Genomic DNA, 20581 nt, shown 5'->3' on the forward strand with positions numbered 1-20581 from the left:
GGATTAAAGGCATGCGCCACCATGCCTAGCAGGATTTGTATTTTTTAGAAGCTCTGCTGCACTGTATAGGAAATCTAGCAAAAAAAATTTTTTTGGCCTGAAGCTGTCCCTTATATAAACTTGTTTAACTTTTCAGCTTTTTTCTTCTGACTTTGTTTTATAAATTAACTTTATGGAGACCAAGAGGCTTTTGTAGTGTAAAACAGATTGCAGACAGGTTTGAAAACTTACCAAGCTCTTTCTTGCATTCTAGAAATGGAATATGTACAATGGATCATTTCTGGCAAAATATAAATGACCAAAGTTTCCTCCAGTGGGCAACATGAAGTAAAGCCCAGCAGCTAATTAACATGAAAGGAATTTAGATAAAACCTCTTTATCTGGAAGATGTGTGTGCGCGCGTGCGTGTGTGTGTGCGTGTGTTGAAACGGTTTCACTTTGCAGCCCTGACTGGCCTGGTACTTTGATAGTAGAGCAGCTTGGCCTCTGCCATCGCCTTAGAGTGCTGGAATCATGAGCATGGGTTTCCACGCCCAACTGGTAAAAGTTTTTAAAACCAATATGGTTGGTCTCACAGACAGATACATCTAATACACCTCTAAAACCGGTTTTGTCAGTGTTGTTGAACTGGGCAGAACATAAAAAGAAAAGGAAAGCTTCCAGATTGTTACCTAAAACCAAGATTACATGCAGACCAGAACAAAACCAAGGGCCTTTATTGTTGTTCTGAACTATGCTGTGTGAGACTCCTACAGGAAACATTTGTGCAGATACTGTCCATATCAAAAATACAAAATTGGTTCAGTGTAAAGGACTCTCTGTGGAAGGGGAAATCTCATATCATGTCCCCAAATCAATAAATTCTTCCTGTGTAAGTGACAGCAAAATAAAAGGAAGAGGATAAAAATATTCCTCCAAGTCAAAAGCTGGTGTTTCTAGAAAGCACATAGTTGAGGTGAGGGGCTGTTAGATTTGTCACTGTGTTCTTGCAGCAGGAATTGGGAAGTTTCAGATACTTGCAGAATGAGTGGGTGATACTGCTATTCTGGGGGGATTGTTAGGTAAGATGCTGATGTGGATTGTTAAATAGGACAATGCTCGAACAGTTAGAAAATCTCATTCGCTGTACAGAAGTTCCACCAGGTGTGACATAAAACTTAGCTGTCATTAAAAGAAGGCAGAGTACACATGATCTGTCCCTGGACACAAGAGTATATAATGTTTGCACTAAAAACAACATCAGTCAGGGAGCCAGATAGAACTGGCTCACGCCTATGATCTCAGTTACTTGAGAGGTAGAGGCAGGAGGATCAGAATTCTGAGGTCATCCTGGGCTGCAGAGAGACTTTGTGTCAGCACAACAGCAGCAGCAGCAACAAAAACCCCATGTCAATCAGGGTAAAACATTTGCAAAGCATGGTGTGCAGTGGGTAACGTTCTGTGCACACTCATGCAAGAATGGGCTTGGGCATTGTTAGCAGCATTACTGTGAAACCACCTGACTAACCTTCCCCAGTGGAAGGCACTGGCTTGAATATAGAAAACACACTGGGGTACTCCACAATGTCAAAAAAGTGTGCAGGACGTGGTGGTGCACATCTTTAATCTCATAATCTCAGCACTCCTGAGGCAGAGGCAGGCGGATTTCAGTGAGTTTGAAGCCAGCCTGGTCTACATAGCAAATTCCAGGCCAGCCAGGAATATGTAATGAGTTCCCTGACTAAAAAAAGGGGTACTTTAGATATGTGTGCCCATTGGGGAGCAGACACTTGGAGGGGGGCAGTTGGTGAAGGATGTACTGGGCTCATTTCTACAACTGGAAAGAAAACATGGCCAACATTTTTCTGGGATATTTAAACAGTGAACAGTCTTCAGAGAGGGAAGCCTGTGTGTGTTTGTTGGGGGCGGGGAGGGTGCAAGGGATGGAAGCCTGTGTGCGTGTGTGCATGTGTGTGTGCATGCGTGTTTGTGTGTGTGTGTGTGTGTGTGTGTGTTGGGGGCAGGGAGGGTGCAAGGGATGGAAGCCTGTGTGTGTATTACACTTGTCAGGCACATACTCTTCAGTTGAGCTACTTATATTCATTCCCCTTTGGTTTTAGTGGTGACATCTCTACTCATCAACCTGGGAAGCCCCACAAAAGAAGTCCGCAGGGCTGCCATTCAGTGTCTCCAAGCCCTCAGCGGCATGGCCTCAAAGTTTCAGCTGGTGGTAGATCACCTGGTTCCTAAGGCAGAGGAGATCACTTCAGATGCCACCTATGTCATTCAGGTTAGCTCACTGGCAAAGTGGCTGAGTGCAAGCCTTCCTGTGGACCTCAGATGGTGCTCTCCCCAACAGCGTATCTGGGAGGGATTTTCATGGGCTACGTCACTAGTTCAAAATTTAGTGTCTGCTGCTTTTAAAAGGTCAAGTACTGCTTCAGTTCTCCTGCCCTTTGCTTGCATGAAAGACCAGCTCTCCATACTGGGCCAGCTGCAGGCACAGACGCTCTTCCAAGGTGGGGCTTATTCGAAGAGAAATGAGATGGTGTGAGCAGTGTCCTTTTGTTTGAGGGAGAGGCATCCATGATTAGAACGTTTAGTCTTTAGATCTCTAACTCTTTGATCTAATTTTCTTCCTGGCGTGCAGGATTTGGCTACTTTATTTGATGAGCTACAGAGAGAAAAGAATCTGAAGTCTCATCAGAAGTTGTCTGAAACGTTGAACAGCCTCCTTCGTTGTGTGTACGGGTGCCCGTCTTACGTTGCAAAAGATCTGATGAAAATACTACAGGAAGTCAACAGTGAGGTATGTGAGACACACAGTATGCAGGGCTGTGTGTCCATCTGAGGGTCATGGCCGTCATGTATGGAAGATGGTTGCAAGATCCCGAGTGTGCGCTCAGAGACTGGGAGGAGGAGGGTTACATAGTAAAAGGATAGAGGACGTAGGCAGCGTGGACTCTGCCCATGTTAGAATTGTTCATCATCTCATCAGCTTGATTTCAGGTAGGTCTCAGATCTCATGGAAAAAGAACTCATTTGTGCACATCTTTCAAGGAAGACGTCCTCCACAAGGGAATATATTTGGATATAGGAGTCTATGGAAACTGCAAGTTGCTCCTTTGTTAAATACATAGGCCTGTACATTTTTCTTGTTGCGGGTGGGGGATCCATAGCTTCAGTACGTTCTCAAGGAAGCCGTGGTGCAGAAGGAAGAGGTGGCAGTGTGTGCTGAGCAGCACAGCAGATGTTCCCTCTTCCTGCTGTGTGTGCCGTGTTCCCCACGGCGCTGACTACAGACTTAGAGAACTAACATGGGTAAAGTGACGGCAGTGTGTGCTGAGCAGCACAGCAGATGTTCCCTCTTCCTGTTCCCCACGGCGCTGACTACAGACTTAGAGAACTAACATGGGTAAAGTGATTTTTCAGTTATCAGTGCGGAATTGTTCCTGGCATCATTTACAAGTTGAGTCTTTACAAAGGACCAGGTAGTGAGTACTGTCCATCTTCTCTGACCATGAAGTTCTTTGTGGGCTCAACCAACCTCAGTTTGGAACGGTTTGAGAGAAAACTTGTATCTATACCAAACATGTACAGATTTTTTTATCTTTACAAGTAACTTAGAGATGATTTTAAGTATTTGGGAAGCTGTCATGTGCAAACACTGTGCCATTTCATATTTTCGAGACTTGAGTATCCAGAATTTTGTTTAAGGAATGACTTTGAACCAGTCCTCTGCAGGTAACAACAATCAACACTTTTGGGCTCTGTGGACCATCTGGTCTCTCTTGCAGCTACTTGACTCTGCCTCTGCATCAGGAAAGCAGTCACAGTTGTTGCATTAACAAATCATAGCTGTATGTGTCAATAAGCTATAAAAACAAGTCATCCACTGGATTTGTCCCACAGGCTGTGATTTGCTGGCCCGTGGTTTAATTATTAAAGCCTTCACCTCATTTGAATTAATACAAATTGGAAATGTTTGAGGGAAATGCACCATGTTTTAGTAAATGCTAAAATATCATTATGATCAGCTTTTAGTTTTTCTGTTCTCAGAATGTCTTCAGCTCCTCTGAAGATTTTAGAGAGCTTGGAGATTCTAGGCAAGCTGTCATAGTGACCTTGTGCGCCTCGATGTGACATCATCATTACCTCCTACCCAAGAGGCACCATGATGATGCTCTTCGTCCACAGGCCCCAGTGCTCCAACAGGGCTCTTCAGCTGTCTTTGAATAGTGACTGAAAGCATGGACCTCCATGACTGTACTAATGCCCGGCCCCGTTTTTAGATGGTGCTCGCCCGGCTGTTGCCTATGGTGGAAGAGTTACTGGGAAAGATGAAGGAGCGCCCGGTTGTCCTGAAAGATGAGGCCGTCCTTCTGCACCTCGCACTAGGAAAATACAATGAGTCCTCAGCTTCACTTTTACATAAAGAGCCAAAGAGTTTAGAACTGTTTATAAAAGCTGTGCATACAACAAAGGAACTTCACCCAGGAATGCCAACCGTTCAGATCGCTGCCCTTGAAAAGGTCAGTGACTTCCTTCAGAAACCAAAGCTTGATCAAGCCTGTAGAGAGTTGTAAGTTACTAAATGATTAGGCATGCTTTTAGAAGCACAAGAGGCGGGCATGGTGGTACACACCTTTAATCCCAGCACTCCAGACAGAGGCAGATGGATCTCTCTTGAGTTTGAGGTCATCTAGTTTACATAGTGAGTTCCAGACCAGCCAGGGCTACATACTGAGACCTGTGTCAAGAAAATAAAAGTGGAAGATACATTTACCTACTGTACAAATGTTGCATGTGGAACATTAAAAACATTGCATTTTAGGGCCAGTGAGGTGGCTCAGAGTGACAGTGCTGCTGCACAACCCTGACAGCAAGAACCGTGGTGGAAGGAGGGAACTGCCTCTGATCTTTACATGCACACATCATACACACACAATAAAAATAAATTTAAAAAGCTTTGCATTTTAAATGAACAATAACAACAACAACAACAAAAAAAAGTGGAGCCAGGTGTGGTGGTACAGGCCTTTAATCCCAGCACTCAGAAGGGAGAGGCAAACAGATATCTGAGTTCAAGGCCAGCCTGGTCTACCTAACGAGTTCCAGGCCAGGTGGGGCTTCAGGGAGATCCTGACTCAAAAACACAAATAAATAAAGTAGAGAGCCATTTTATATTGAAAGAAATGATAGGAAATCATCTCTGGTTTTGAAGCTTGTTCACTGGCTTGGCCTCTTCTGCCCTTTAGATCACGAAGCCATTTTTTGCAGCTATATCAGAAGAGAAGGTTCAGCAGAAGCTCCTGTGCATTCTATTTGACTTACTGGTGAGCTGCAAGCACTCGCTCTGTGTTCAGGCTGTTGGGAGTGCTTTTAAAGGGGTGAGTTGCAAATGTTGTGATTTGTTGCCCAGTCTTTACCTGGTGCATGACTATCCTGTATTTCTGTGTTCCGAAAGGGTCATACATTGCCAGTAACAACTTAGAGAAGTAGGTAATAGAGACACATTATTTTCATTGTATGAAGTGTGCATTTTCAGTGAGTAACGGCATATGGGTGTGTCATTTTGGATCTTCACTGGTATTAGATATGAGCTGCCTGTTCAATGCAAGGACAGGAAAGCAGGAAAGGTTCAGTGCTGAGCCAGGTGATCATCCTTTACCTGTAGAATGTGCTGTGCATGATGGAATGGGGGCTCTGCCTGTTGCTTTTATATGTATTGAAAGCGAGCCATTGCGGTATCCCTGGATTATTCTGGTTCTTGAATTCACTAAGAGAGAATGGTAGGGACGAGGGAGATGGCTCCATGAACAAAACTTGCCGTACAAGCATAAGGATTAGAGTTCAGATCCCCAGAAACCCACATAAATTCCTGTTGGTATGGCAGCCTGCCTGTAATTCTAACACTCAGAAGACACAGACTGGGGACCCCAGAACAAGCTGACCAGCTAGACTAGCTGTGTGGGTGAGCCTTGGACGAGGGGTTCGGTGAACAGAGTGAAGAACAGGCCTCTGGAAGACTCCCAGCGCTAGCCTTGGATCTCTGTGCACTCACACATGCATGTACATGCACCTCTACATGCACACTACAGACATGGTATGCATGAACAACAGAATGATGAAATTCCATTCTCTAGATTGAACTCCCCAAGTTTTAGCATAGGTTCTATTTCCCTTATTTGCTTAAATATTTTAAAGTAAGTCTCAAAGCATTTTTATTTTATTTTAATTAATTAATTTATTTATTTTATTTTATGTGTATGAGTGTGTTGCCTGCATGTATGTGAGTGCACCCGTGTCGTGCAGTGCTGCGGAGGTCAGAAGAGGGCTTCGGGTTCCCCTGGAACTGGTCTTAAGGACAGTTTGTAGTCTCCAGCCCAGCATTTTATTTTTTATCCCTATGCACCTTGGTCTGCATCTTTTTAAAAAAATGGCCGTTTTTTTATGTCACTACAAATATTCCTGAAAAAATTGGCAGCAGTTTCTTGGTTTTGTCTAGCGCTCAGTCCACAGTCACAGGTAGTTTTGGTGTCAGAACTTTCTGAGGAGAGAGGTTTCTGGATCCAGCCCTGTAGCTGAAGAATCTCTTGGGATATGACTTTCTGTTTTATTCCTTCCCCGTCAGTTAGAATATATCTGGCTTAGCATGTTGAACAGAGAGTGGATGATTCTGTACTGAGTGACTAGATTTACGCTCTGCGTGGTGTGTTGAGGGGTGGATCACCGTGCTGTACTGGAGAAGTGGCATTCTGTCATAGTCAAGGAAGTGCAGGCCCATGATTGAGACTCGTGAAACCCCAGAGAAGCAAGTGTGTGCTAACCAGAGAGCGCCATTCAGGTTCACGGTGTAGGGCTGGCTTTGGTTGTTGTCCCCTCTGGCCTTTCCTTGTCCTGATTTTTCTTGAGGTAGAAGTATCAGAACACCTGCTTCATCCTTAAAGAAATGGGAGGAGAGATTAGAATCAGATTTTTTTTTTAATATTTTACTTATTATTTATTTTATGTATATGAGTGTGTTGCCTGCGTATAGGTTAAGTGCACCCGTGTCATGCAGTGTCCACAGAGGACAGAAGAGACTGTTGGATCCTCTGGGTCTGGAGTTCCGAACAGTTGTTAGCTGCCATGTGGGTGTTCGGATTCGAACCCAGATCTTCTGCAAGAACAACCAGTGTTCTTAACCGCTGAGCCATCTCTCTAGCCCCTAGAATCATATTTTTAACAGTTTGAGTACAATATAGTGATAATTTAGTGCTGTTGAATTAAGATCCATCAAAACATTTGAAAGGTTTTGAAAGGGAAAGTGTTACTCTAAATCCCTCCGTCTTCTGTCTCCGTAAACAGACTAGTAGTCACATGAAATATTTACAAGCCAGAGGTGGTGTTCCATACCTGTAATTCCCATACTTGTAAGGCTGAGGCAGGAGGATCACAAGTTCAAGGCCAGTCTGTGCTCCATAGTAAGACCCTGTCTCCAGAAATCCAAAACAAAGCAAAGAAAAAAAGAAAGGATTTTCAGATATGTCATATCGGCTAAAGATGGATTTGGCCTTGAATAAGGTAGCTGTGATCACCATAGCACTCTAATTCTGCACTTAGTACCTTATGTTGAAAGAAATGTATGCTGATATGCATGGATGCCGAGGTACGAGAGCAGTTGCTGTGGCTTAGACTAGAACACTCCTAAAGGATACCTAAGAGTTGTCCGGCCGCTCATGGTATTCGTCTTGGGGGATGGGGGAATGGCATAAAGACGTGAAAGTGGACGTGGTCGCTTTACTGACTCTTGTGTATTACTTGCATGCTGCCCAGTGAATGCCATCACCAGCTGTTCATTCTTCAACATTTCAGATTTCAGTTAATGCTGAGCAAATCAGAATAGAACTGGAGCCACCTGGCACAGCGTGGCCCCTGGGCACAGTGCAGCAGACGAGGAGGCAGAAGATGCAGAAGTAAGCAGTGGGGAGAGAAGCTACTCGGTCCTCGGGCTCTGGCCGCTCTAAAGCCATAGTGACTTGGTGTCATGAATTTCACATGACCGGGATAGTTTTCACTGACCAGTGCATCTTCTCTGATTCTTAGAAAATCACAAGACATGGAACCTGTTCAGGAAGTTGGAAGTTCTTATTGGCAAAGAGTCACCCTCATCCTAGAGCTGCTGCAGCACAAAAAGAAGCTCAAAAACCCCCAGACACTGATACCAACTCTTTTTAACTTGCTGTCCAGGTATGACCCTCAGCTTCAGTCTGGGAGAGACTGATTGTGAAAAGTTGTCCGAGTTGACGTCCCATCCTCCTTTCAGCATAGTTCTAGTTTGTCCTCTCTTCACTGACTTGTATAGTCCTGTTGTGTAAAGGAAGCTGAAGTACTGGAGTTGGAAGACCGAAGCTGGAATTGGCTCCCTATCACCGGCTTCCTAAGCCAATCTTCATGTGTGTCCTTTGTCAGTGGCTACTCATCTTCCACCTCCTTTTCCTAACTAAATCTCAGTGCTGTGTGTGGGCCACCCTTGCTCGTAGTTAAGTTGACAATAGGACACCTGCTGTGCTTTTGGTGTGAACTCAGGTAGAGAATATGCCGCTGAGTTGAGTGTGATTCCAGGTAGTGAGTGGAAAGTGCAACACAAAAGAAATAATTTGACATAATAGTTGACTATGAAAAAGAAATTAGGGTTAGAAATTTTACGTCTAAGATTGTGTTTAATGATTGTGTTTTAGTAATTGCTAAAGAGTTCTGGACAGTGATCATTAACTTGTCCCCTCACTTCTTTTCTGTGGTTCCTGCAGGTGTTTAGAACCTCTGTCCTCAGAGCAGGGGAACATGGAATACACCAAGCAATTGATTCTCAGTTGTTTGCTCAACATCTGCCAGAAGCTCTCACCTGACGGCGGCAGAATCCCTAAAGGTGCGCACTTGTGCACAGGGCGCAGAGAGAGGCACTTTGTTTCCTGTGAAGCGATCTGCTGCTTAGATTTTTTTATTCCCCACCACTGTAGGTGTTGTAGATGAGGAGAAATTCAATGTGGAACTCATAGTCCAGTGCATCCGCCTTTCGGAGATGCCTCAGACCCATCACCACGCCCTCTTACTTTTGGGTACTGTTGCTGGAATATTTCCGGTAAGGGAAAGCTGTAAGACTTGGCATTTGTCTCAGGTACTTTTCTTCCCTGGAAATGCAGTGGCGCACACACATGCAAATTCCCTGGGCTGAGGATAGGCCTGGGTCTGTAGCTCAGTGGTAGAGCTCCTGCCTGGCATGTGTGAGGCACCAGATTTAACCGTCAGCATTAAAAAAAAAAAAAAAAAAAAAAAAAAAAAAAGATGCTGGGCTTCCATTCCTGTTAGTAAAGTGAAAATAACAGGAACCTTCTAACTGGGTTGTGATGAGGACTCAGCGAGGTGGGGCTCCTCATAAAGTATCTTGCACACTGTAACTGTCCAGGAAGACAGTATTCGTGTTATCTGAAAAAAAAAAAAAAACAAAAAAAAACAGCCCACTCACTACGCCTATAAACAGCCTCACCAGTGACAAGAAGGTGAATTTGATTTTCATCTGCCTCATGATGTCCATCTTGGTAGCACATGTCCAGCCACTGTAGTAGACATGGAGTGGACCTTGCCATTTTGATATCATAATTCCCCGATGACAAATGGTGTGGAATGTCCACATATTTTGCTTTTCTTATTTTATACGCTTGGCCATTCCTATATGTGGAAACTTGAAATCTGCCCTTATTTATTTGTTTATTTATTTACTTACTGTCTTTTTGAGACAGGGTCTCCCTGTAGCCCCAGCTGTCCTGGAACTCACTATGTAGACCAGGCTGGCCTCTTAACTCCACCTGCCTCTGCCTCCCGAGTGCTGGGACTAAAGGCATGGCCTACCACACCCGGCTCTACTTTGGTTTGTTTTTACTCCTGGTGGTATCAAAGATTGACCAGGTGCTTGTCTACCCTGCATGTGAGATCTGCTGTTGAGCTCCAGTCCTAGCCCAGCCTTTCTCCTATTTTTCAGCAAGATATTTTTATTTTTATTGCTGGTTTTCAATCAGTCTTTGGATTTGGTACATCTGAAGCAGAAAATGCTGACAGTTGTGCTTTCTTTCAGGATAAAGTTCTGCACAATATCATGTCTATCTTTACATTCATGGGCGCCAATGTCATGCGCCTCGATGATGCTTACAGTTTCCAAGTTATCAGCAAGACAGTGAAGATGGTTATCCCAGCTCTCATTCAGGTAAGCCGTGCGGTGCCACCGCTGCTGTGCTTCATGCTCAGTTTTCATGGAAGGGCCAGATCCTTCTGCCCTGAATTTTATAGTGTGGAAGCCAGCAAGTGAGCTTACAAGTAACTAGTCTTTTCTGAGAGCGCAGGCAGATGTGTTAAGTCTAGGTCTGCTGAGCCACAGCAATGTAACCACAGAAGTGTTCTGACACCATGCTGATGGATAGATTCAGACCAACTGTCTATTTTAGATGTCACATAAATGTTTTTTAAAGTTTTATTGAATTTTTGTGTATTTGATACACAAAATCATCTCTGTATCCCCTTCCCACTTGTCCTTTGGCACCTCCCATAACACCCCGCCCCACGTGAGTTCATACATTCTGTCATTTGTTCTAAGTCCTATTATGTAACATTGGTGTCCGGAGATGTCTCTCAATGCAAATTCACTGGGGTCTAGGCAGTCTGTCTGGAGTCCCTCCCTTCTAGATCAGCTCTTCCTCACCCAGCAGTAATCAGCTGCCAATAATTCTTCTACTAAGATTGGGGCCTGCTGTTCTTTGCACAGTTCTGGGTTTTTGTCTGCCCAAGTTTGCATGGGTCTTGTGCAGATATCACACAAATTTGATGGCGAACTTCTTAAACCGAGAATGCTATAGAGAAAAAGTAAAAGAAGAATACATCGCTAGCATGCGATATAACAGACATTCCTAAGCGTCCTCTGAGAGCCAAGACTTGGGGAGATAGGGTAGTCTTTGCCAGTGCGAAATGAGGAAGTGGGGAGTCAAAGGCAACCTCGTATGTAAAGGGTCTGGCTGTCTGACTTGTTAAAGTCTTTAGTTGCACTTTACTCCTTCGAGGGGTAAACACCCTCACTGTTTCCCTTCATTCTTGGGAAACATGTTAGATTGTGTTTCATCTGTCTGATAAGTTGGCGGCTACAGGATGTATGCCTAAAAAACACATGTGCCAAAGGAATAAATAAGTGCTGGAATCAAGACTAGGGGAAAGTCCATATGGACCGCTGTAGCAAGAAAATTTCATAAGAAATAGGATTTGAACTAGCACAGAGGGTAGGACTGGCACGGCAGAGCAGTCAGGAGCGTAAGAGCCCCATGTGGGCATGGACACAGTGTCTGCAGAGCATGGTGCAGATGGACCTGGAAGACAGGTGTCAGTGCTGGTGGAGGACATTGGTTTAGCCCTTTAGTTGTTTACCCTTTAATTCATTCTTTCATTCATTCAGTGACTGTTTTGATCATAAGTCCTAGAGTTAAATGGATTGAACTTGGTCTGGAGCCCATGGGGGCTGTTGGCCTTCTCTGTGAGCTTGCTTTGATTCTGCCCATGCATGGGTACCTGCGTGGCCTGCTCAGGTGACCCACACAGCCTTCTGCCACTTCCTGCCTCTTGTCCTCTGTGTGACATCTTGTTTTATACACATGGTAACTCTCCAGTGGGGCAAGACCCACACCTACACTTTGTACTCAAATAGTGCCCGAGATAAGATAGATGTCCAATGGAATGTTTAGTGATAGGCCTGATCTTGGTCCCTGCAAGCTGGTTTTGAGGAGGCCTATTTGTGCCTGCTCCAGTCCCTGCTGGTTCTTTTGCAGTCTGATACTGGAGACTCTGTAGAAGTCACCAGAAATGTCGAAGAGATCGTGGTAAAAATCATTGGTGTATTTGTGGACGCACTCCCACACGTGCCAGAGCACAGGCGCCTGCCTATTCTTGTTCAGCTGATCGACACACTCGGTGCAGAGAAATTCCTGTGGGTTCTGCTTATCTCGCTTTTCGAACAGTATGTCACTAAAACAGCGCTGGTGGCTGCCTGTGGAGAAAAGGTCAGAATATGGGGGGGCAGGGTGATGTCACATGGGCTTTCTGATGATTGTCTAGTGTAGTAAATATGGGACTGCTAATACTTATATGCGTTATTTGACAGTGCTTGCCCAGAACCTTGTTAAAGAATGGTTTTGGTGTTAAGTTTTCAGATCATGTAGACGCAGATCCTTAAATAGCAATAAACCATCTGAGAGTGACCGGGCTTTCCTAAGAAACAGGTCTGGTGTCTGCTGGTGGTTCTGCTGAGTCCTTCTGTGCTGTGGTGAAACAACCACTGAAAAGTGTCTGTGGAGGCATTCGTATGAAGAGGGAACATCCACTTCAGCAGACCTAGACCTGAACTTGGACAGGCCAAAGACCTCTTAGAGGAGGAGCCTGGGAGAGGCCTGTAACTTCTCATTGTAGAATCTGCATAAAGCTCTGCAGACTGATTGCTGAATCTGAGTTCTCACGCCCACAGTTCTCTGCAGGGCTGTTTTAAGAAGGAACTCATGACTCTCTCAGCTGGTGACAGCTAGGGGGACACACATCCTGTGTTCTGAGTGTGTCCTTGGTTTGTGCTTATTAATGTGCTTCTTCGGCCCGGTTTGTCACCTTTCCTCTTTTTCTCCAAACAGGATGCTATTTTAGAGGCAGATACTGAGTTCTGGATTTCCCTCTGTTGTGAATTCAGTGTCCAGCACCAGGTCCAGAGCATGATGACCATCCTCCAGTACTTGGTAAAGCTTCCAGAGGAAAAAGAAGGTAAGCACAGGCCCGGTGCTGGGTACTGTTCAGTCTAGAGCTGAGGGAAAGCAGAGGGAGTATGTCTGTTTTCAGAGCCCTCTTGTGTCATCTGTAGGAAGCCAGGCCTATTCAGACCACTGTGCCTCCAACACTGTGTGGCTGCACCTGAGCTTTGACAAGCTTGTTGGTGGGGATGTTCCTCCTTCAACCTCTGGGCTGCCCAGCAGGTACCCAGTCAGCCCTCAGGAACTTGACTCAGGGCTGGGATCTCTTCCCCCTGGTTGTCTCAGCTTCTCTGCTTTGTAGTGTTTCATTTTGACTGACAAGGTGGTCTCAGGCCTGTGCAGTGGGGTGCCGCCTTGGTAAATGTGCCCCAGTGTCTCAGTGCTTTGGAAGAAGAAAAGCATGGTGTCCTGCTGATCAGGAATGTCTGAGACCGCCTGCCGCTCACCATGCTGCACTGTGAAGCTCCCTGGACAAAGACTGGAGATAGTAAAGTCACCTGCCACTGTTTTTCAGACTCTACTTCCAAGCCACCGTCTAGTAAGAGTGAGGCTGGAGAAGAAGTGCTGCCTGTCTTCAGGGTCGACACTCATACTAGCAAGCAGCTGCGGCACTTTAAGTTCCTGTCCGTGTCCTTCATGGCCCAGCTCCTGGCTTCCAGTCATTTCCTCAAAAAGGTAATACGTTCTTCAAGTGTGTTTATGACAGAGAATGATCTTGCTTTTGCTAACAGTGTTTTTAAGCTGATAAAAATAGCTTAGCAGGGGCTAGAGAGACGACTCAGCCGTTAAGAGCACTGACTGTCTTCCAGAGGACTGGTCGGAGTCCCAGCACCCACAGAGTGGCAAACAACCATCCTTAACTCAGGATCTATGCCCTTTTCTGGCCTCTGTGGGCACTGTATGACATGGGTGTGTTTATATACATACGGGCTAAACAAATTTTTTAAATAGCTTAGCAAATAAATGTCTCATGAGAAAATGAGGCATGCCTTGAAAGATAATAGAGAACAGTATGCTTCACATGAAATCCTTTGGGCATGATCCACCAAATTGCATCTGTAAGCGCTGTGGCCCAGTAACTTCATTCTCAGGGAGAGTAGACCCAGCAGAAGTATATGGGCATGCCCACACACCACCAGTCATCTCCAGGAAAGCAAACAATAACATTATTCATGACAGCTCAGAACTGCTACCAAGCCAAGTGTCTGTTGGTCCTGAGGGAGGATGGCTAAGCAGCACAGCTGTCTGCTGAGCCCCAGACAATAGTGGGAAAGAGCCGGGTAAGAGCAGGCGCCGCTGTTTCCAGCTTATATGAGGATCAGAAGCAGGAGGAGTGAGTTCATGGTTTTAGAAGTCCAATCCTTGGTCTGTATATTGAGGAAGACAGGTAATAACACTACCAAGTAGAGGGAGACTTGTGTGCTGACAGTGAACTGCAGCTGTTCCTGGGCATGGCGAACGCTATATGAGTGATTGCCAAACTCTTCTCTATGCATTAAAATTCAGTTTAGGCATTGACACAGAAAGAAGGAAGAAATTGGACCAAGCACTTAAAAATGGCTTAACGTTAGAACATGTGTTAAAGTTCCTAATGCATAACAGAACAAGAAAGCAGGCCATGTAAGCATTATAATTGTTGTGTCTAAGTGATCCAAGAGATTCAATACTCACTCATGACCTAAGAAGGAAACATCTAAGCTGGGCATCAGGGTGCTCGCATTTCATCCTAGCACCTAGGAGGCAGAGGCAGGCTCACAAATGCCTGTCATTCTAGTTCCAGGGGATCCGATGCCCTCTTCTGCCCTCCACAGGAACCAGGCACAGACATGGCGTACCAGCATACATGCAGGCAAACATTCATACACATAAAATAAAAGTAAATCTTTTTTAAAAATTACACGAAAAAAAAGCTTCAAAGGTAATACACCATAAGCAAGGTACTAAAAATTCAGCCTAGCAAAATGTAGGCAATAATATTATGAAAGAATTTCTAAAATGTTAAAGAATACAAACTAATACTTGGAAAACAGAAGGAGACTGCGTTCACAATAAGACGACTCATTGTCGGACCGCGGAGATAGTACATAGAGGTATTTGCTGCCAAGCCTGATGACCTGAGTTCAATCCCTAGGACCCACAAGGTAGAAGAGAACTGACTTCCAAGTTGTCCTCTGACCTCCACTGTACACACACATATATACATAGAATAAATAAAATTATTTTTAAGAAAAGACTCACTGTTCAGAGGTTTTTGTCTCTGTAGACCAACCTAGAAATTCGATGCACTTCTGCAGTTCCATTTATTTTTAAAACAGTCTTGACACACTGATCCCAAAATACTGAAGGTCAGAGGTCAGTGGTAGAGGGAGAGTCATCAGAAAGGCCAGTGTGAGCAGAGCAAGCCAAGAAACCACCCTGGTGGAGGTGGGCAGGGAACGTGGCAGAGCTGAAGGGCCTGGCCCGGCAGGTCCTGATGCTGGCACAACTTAATTTCTGTTGGGCGGGTAGTGATCTCAACCATGGGTAGTAGATAATTTTAGGTAAAGACTTCACTGTGAAAGCAACACTTAAAACTTTAAGAGAAAATCAAGGAGAGTGATACTGTGGCCAGAGGAGAATCTATCTTAAAATTCAGATTCAATGAAAAGTCGCCAAAAGCAACGTGGAGAGAGCTGCAGCCTTGACCGCTGCTCAGGGGAACGGGAAGAATGCGTCCATTACAGCACCAGCAAAGAACATGGCTGTGATGCAAGAATTACAAATGCCAGTTAATATGATAGAATGTATGCGCCCCAGGGAGCAGGGTAGGCGTGCAGATTAGGTGAGGTGCCCCCTTGCTGTCCATCAAAATGGCAGAAACGGTAGCTGTTCATACAGAGACACGGCACGGACATGAGATGTGGTGGTGCCATGTGACTGATGAAGGAACTAGAGCAATGTAGGTCCCCACACTGATGGTAAGTTAGTGGTATTCGGGACCTAACAGCAGGTGCAGGCTGTCTCAGTGGCCTGGGGTCATGGAAGGGTGGCCCAGGGAGCAGAAGACTGTGGCTGTCTGGATCTTGCCATACTTAACAGATAACTACAAATACAGTTGTAGAGTACTGGGGCTGGAGAGTTGGCTCAGGGGTTAAGAGCACTGGCTGCTCTTACAGAGGACCTGGGTTCAATTCCCAGCACCCACATGGCAGCTAACAACTGTCCATAATTCCAGTTCCAGGGTATCCGATGCCCTCTTCTGACCTCTGCGGGCATTGCACGACGTGGGTGTGCTCACATACATGCAGGCAGTACGCTCACACATAAAAATAATAAAATATTTTTTTTTTAAAAAAAAGGGAGTACTACAGCCATCGAGGGTAATCTGAGCCCAATTCAGTTGTGATGTCAAAAGCAGTTTCAGTGGGGGGTTTGTGGGACTAATCTAAGTTTTAACCTACTTCAAATGACTTCATCATCAACTTCCATGTTGTTCTAACGAGGCCTTTACCTCTTAGGTGGTTGAGAGTGGTGGTCCTAAGATCTTAGAAGGCCTAGAACAGAGGTACGCCTACTTTCCTTTTGTGTGTGGGGGGGTGTAATTTCAAACTCAAAGAATGAAACAGATGTACGATCCACTTTGGCCATGTTCACTGTCACTTTGCCCATGTGATTTGTCGTGTGTGTGTGCGTACATGCATGTGTATTGGTGTTTTGTCTAGTTTTGTTTTGAGAACAGGTCTGACTGTAGCCCTGGCTGACCTGGACCTTGCTGGCCTTGAACCCCCGGAACTCCTGCTGCCTCTGCGCCCCTCAGCTAGGACTGATGGTGTGCACCACCAGGCCCAGCTGCTCCATCAGTCTCACTGTACACAGTCTCACTGTACATGTTACTGCCTCAGCTGCCTGAAGCCAAGTCTCACTTTGCTTTGCCCTGCGTCCTTTAGTATGTACTTCTGACAGTAAGAGATGGTCTTCTTTTTGACACAGAGCCTCTCTGTAGCCCCAGCTGTCCTGGAACTCACTATGTAGACCGGAGATCCGTCTGCCTCTGCCTCCCGAGTACTGGAATTAAAGGCGTGCGCCACCATGCCCTGCTAACAAATAGTCTTATAAAAGTCACTGAATTGCCTTTTCTGTTTGAAGCTTTCTCATGACTGAGGCTCTTTCAGGGCATCATCAACTGCCACCTGAGTGTGCCTCTCATGTTTTAGGTTGCTAGAAACAGTCCTTGGCTACATCAACACCGTAGCACAGTCCATGGAAAAGAATTCAGACAAACTGACTGTGAAGTTTTGGAGAGCACTGCTCAGCAAAGCTTATGACCTGCTAGATAAGGTAGGCTTCTGTGTCCCCCTACCCCCATGACTGTGTCTGTCACTGTTTTTTGTGTCATTGTGAGATTATTTAACTTAAGTGTTCACTTTAAGAATAAACTTAAGCTGGGTATGATATCACATACCTTTCATCCCAGCACTTGGGAGGCAGAGGCAGGTAGCCAGCCTGGTCTACATAGTGAGTTCCAGGCCAGTTGGGGCTACAGGGAGACCCTGTCTCAACAAAACAAAATAAACAAAAAGAATAAATTGAAATTTACCAATACCTTTTCTTAATATATTAAGACTCAGGTTTTTCTTGAAAAGAAAATCCTGATGTCCAGAAGCAAAGCTTGTCTGGAAAACAGTATTTCCTTACCAATTATAACAGCCTTTGCCACAGTCGATCTAATGAACTCAATATTTGATCCTGTAATACATAATGTTCCACTTCATTGAAGTAGGAGAATATAAAAACACCAATTAGGGGCTGGAGAGATGGCGGTTAAGAGCACTGCTGTTCTTACAGAAGGCCTAAATTTGGTTCCCAGCACCCCCACACAGAGGCTAAGAACTGTCTATAACTCCAGTTCCTAGGGATCCGGTACCCTCTGTTGACCTGCAGTCACTGTACGCACAGTGGTGCATCTATGTACGTGCGGGCAAAAGACGTAACATACATAAAATTAAAATATCAATGAGATACAGTAGATAATCGATTGACCTTGAAATTAGAATTGCTTTCAACTCTATGGCCTGGAATGGTTTATTTCCTTTTTGCATTAGCTTTGACTTTGTTTTATTTGTGGTTAGTAATGACTGCCTGAGAGGCATGGTGAGAACTGTTTTAAGAAAGCATGTTTGAAGATACCTGGTGTCAGAGGCCGCCAGTGAGTGGAAGTCTGAGCTGGTCATCATGATGCATGGTACGTGCCTGTAGTCTGACCATCAGGAAGCTGAGGCTAGAAGATCCATGTTTAAGACCACCCTGGGCTGCTTACTGAGTTCCAGGCCAGCTGAGGCTACATAGTAGCATGTTCTCTCAAAGTTCATTAAAAAAACAAGTCTTCCTTAATTAGAGTTGATGCTGCTCTGTTTTCCCTTTGTGTTAAATATAATCTTCTCTCTAGGTCAATGCCTTGTTGCCTACAGAAACATTCATTGCTGTGGTCAGAGGGCTGGTGAGCAACCCCCTGCCGTCTGTGCGCAGGAAAGCCCTAGATCTTCTGAACAACAGGCTGCAGCAGACCACATCCTGGACGAAGAGGACAGTGAGTGGACCCAGTGCGCCCACACACCTCCTTCTGCTGGTCACAGAGCTTCTGCAAGTTCCTCAAGGAACTTGCTGTCTGAATGTGTACTGTGATGTGTGTGTGTGTGAAAACATAGTTGTGCTGTTAACTCAGCTCTCGGGATGGAATCAGCCTTTGCACTTCTTGCTTGCTGTGGGCCAGGCATCACCTTAGCTGTCACATAACTTACTCTCCTTTTCTTACTGGGGTGCTGTATGTGTATGGATACGAAATTGGTCAGACAGCACGTGCATTTGCTTCGAAGTAAAGAAAGCAGATAGAATGAGGCGTGATAGCTCTGAGGAGGCATCTTACATAGTTCCAGGCTAATCTGGGCAACTTAGTGAGATCCTGTCTCAAAAAAATAGTTGAAAGAGGGCTGGGGTTACAGCTCAGTGGTAGAGCACTTGTTTAACTTCTTAGTGCTGGAAGATGGGGGTGGGGCGGGGGTTGGTGGAGGAACAGTTGTCTCGAGTGTGGTCCTGTGTTTGGGGCCCTTCATTCTGGCTCCAGTCAGACAGGCCCAGGCGAGGAGGACGGAAGGGGAGACTGGCCCTCGTGCTCTAATGATTGGGGCATGTTGGCCATTTTGTCTTCAGGTTTACCGTTTCCTAAAGCTGGTTCCAGTCCTTCTAGCCACCGTGCAGCCCAAGGAAAAGGAAGCGGAAGAGGAACAGGCCATAAACAGACAGACAGCCCTGTACACGCTGAAGCTCTTGTGCAAGAACTTTGGAACTGAGAACCGAGAGGCTTTCATCCCCGTGCTGAGTGCTGCAGTGAAGCTCATTGATCCTGAGAGAAAGGAGGAGAAGAATGTCCTGGGAAGCGCCCTGCTGTGTATCGCAGAGGTGACCTCTGCCCTGGAAGCACTGGCCGTGCCCCAGCTTCCCAGGTATGCCCGCTGCTGGAGTGTGGGACAGGAGCTGCTGCAGCAGAGGAAGGTGGAACCTTGGAGACGGCTCCTGACCTGTGTCACAGCACTGCTGTGACTCAGACACACCGAGAGCTGTTCCTGCTCCTTCTAGGAGTCTGCCTGGGAAGCAGTACTGTCATTCCGCCGTTGGCCAGGCTGGCCTTATGCTGCCACAGAGGGAAGGTGGCTGCTCTGCTTCTGGCTCTGACCAGAACCAGCTGCGTAGCTGTGGTATTATGTACCTGTCAGCCTCCTGCCTAGCCCTGTGGGCTTCTCTGTGTAGGGCTGGCCAGGATCCCATGTCGTTCCATCACCTCGTTCAGTAACTGAGGCATTTTTATAGTTACAGTGTGTCAGAGCTGTTGGCACTGCAGATTTCTTTTGCTAAGTCATGTGTTCTGTGCATTATGGGATAGTGCTGCAGCCGGCACAGTTGGTCGGGGGGTTTCTAGCATCCCCAGCTCGCTCGTCAGTGTTGTGAGGCTCAGAGTGGCTCTGAGCACCTGCTCTCTCTTGCCAGCCTGATGCCATCGCTGCTGACAGCTGTGAAGAGCACCAGCGAGCTGGTCCACAGTGAGGTCTGCCTGCTCAGCACCCTAGCCGCCCTGCACAGGGTTGTGGAGACTCTGCCACACTTCATCAGCCCCTACCTGCAAGGGGTTCTGACCCAGGTTTGTAGACTGTTGTCACGATGACTCTGTACAGGGTAGCCAGGAGCAGAGTTTTACCATCTTACTGCTTCTTTAAGTGTTCAATTCTGGTTGATGGGATTCTCATTTCTGAATAGAGGTTTTAGTGTTTGTTGAACAGGGGCCTTTTTTTCTTCATGGTCCCTTCTGCTTCATCTTGGAATTAACTTGGGGACCCCTTTTTAGTGAGGCTTTTCTGTTTTTTAACTGACAGAATGTACTGTATTTTAATTGCCTCTGGGATCTTTGGGGGTGGGCAGGGAGAGTTGCCTGCTCTGAAAACTAGTGTGACTAACCGTGGTTCTGATGTGAAAGCTCTCTTTAAGTGGAAGGTATTTCCCATAGTGGAATTGCTCATTTGCAGGTGAGTGGTTGCCTGCTGACCCATTGAGCTGGTAGCATTTCTAATGGTAAATGCCTGTTACTGTGGGGCTCTTGTTGCCCTGGTTATTACTGTTCTGTTGTGCTCCTTTCTGCCCCCATTTCCCTGGCTCCCAGTGGAGAGAGACATCTGACCAGTCTGGTGTGCAGGCAGTCATGCTGGCTCAAAGAAACTCTCTGTGGCTGAAGTGCCCTGTAGCATTTGCTCTGGCTTCCTGTCATC

General features: G+C 45.8%; 1 protein-coding gene across 1 annotated transcript in view; it reads left to right on the forward strand.

Moving 5' to 3' along the window:
- Positions 1–20581, forward strand: part of Heatr1 (HEAT repeat containing 1) — a 49060-nt gene that overhangs the window by 23543 nt on the left and 4936 nt on the right. The window contains exons 20-36 of the mRNA XM_008849088.2: positions 2100–2269; positions 2630–2788; positions 4272–4511; positions 5238–5369; positions 7837–7937; positions 8068–8211; positions 8772–8890; positions 8982–9103; positions 10094–10222; positions 11826–12056; positions 12675–12801; positions 13303–13463; positions 16286–16332; positions 16982–17105; positions 18214–18354; positions 18975–19267; positions 19809–19959. Of these exons, the coding sequence (XP_008847310.1) occupies positions 2100–2269; positions 2630–2788; positions 4272–4511; positions 5238–5369; positions 7837–7937; positions 8068–8211; positions 8772–8890; positions 8982–9103; positions 10094–10222; positions 11826–12056; positions 12675–12801; positions 13303–13463; positions 16286–16332; positions 16982–17105; positions 18214–18354; positions 18975–19267; positions 19809–19959 (2591 nt within the window). The remainder of the gene's footprint in view (positions 1–2099; positions 2270–2629; positions 2789–4271; positions 4512–5237; positions 5370–7836; positions 7938–8067; positions 8212–8771; positions 8891–8981; positions 9104–10093; positions 10223–11825; positions 12057–12674; positions 12802–13302; positions 13464–16285; positions 16333–16981; positions 17106–18213; positions 18355–18974; positions 19268–19808; positions 19960–20581) is intronic.

The sequence above is a fragment of the Nannospalax galili genome, unplaced genomic scaffold (assembly GCF_000622305.1).
Source record: "Nannospalax galili isolate Female #2095 unplaced genomic scaffold, S.galili_v1.0 scaffold1145, whole genome shotgun sequence".
In the NCBI taxonomy this organism is placed as follows: Eukaryota; Metazoa; Chordata; class Mammalia; order Rodentia; family Spalacidae; genus Nannospalax; species Nannospalax galili.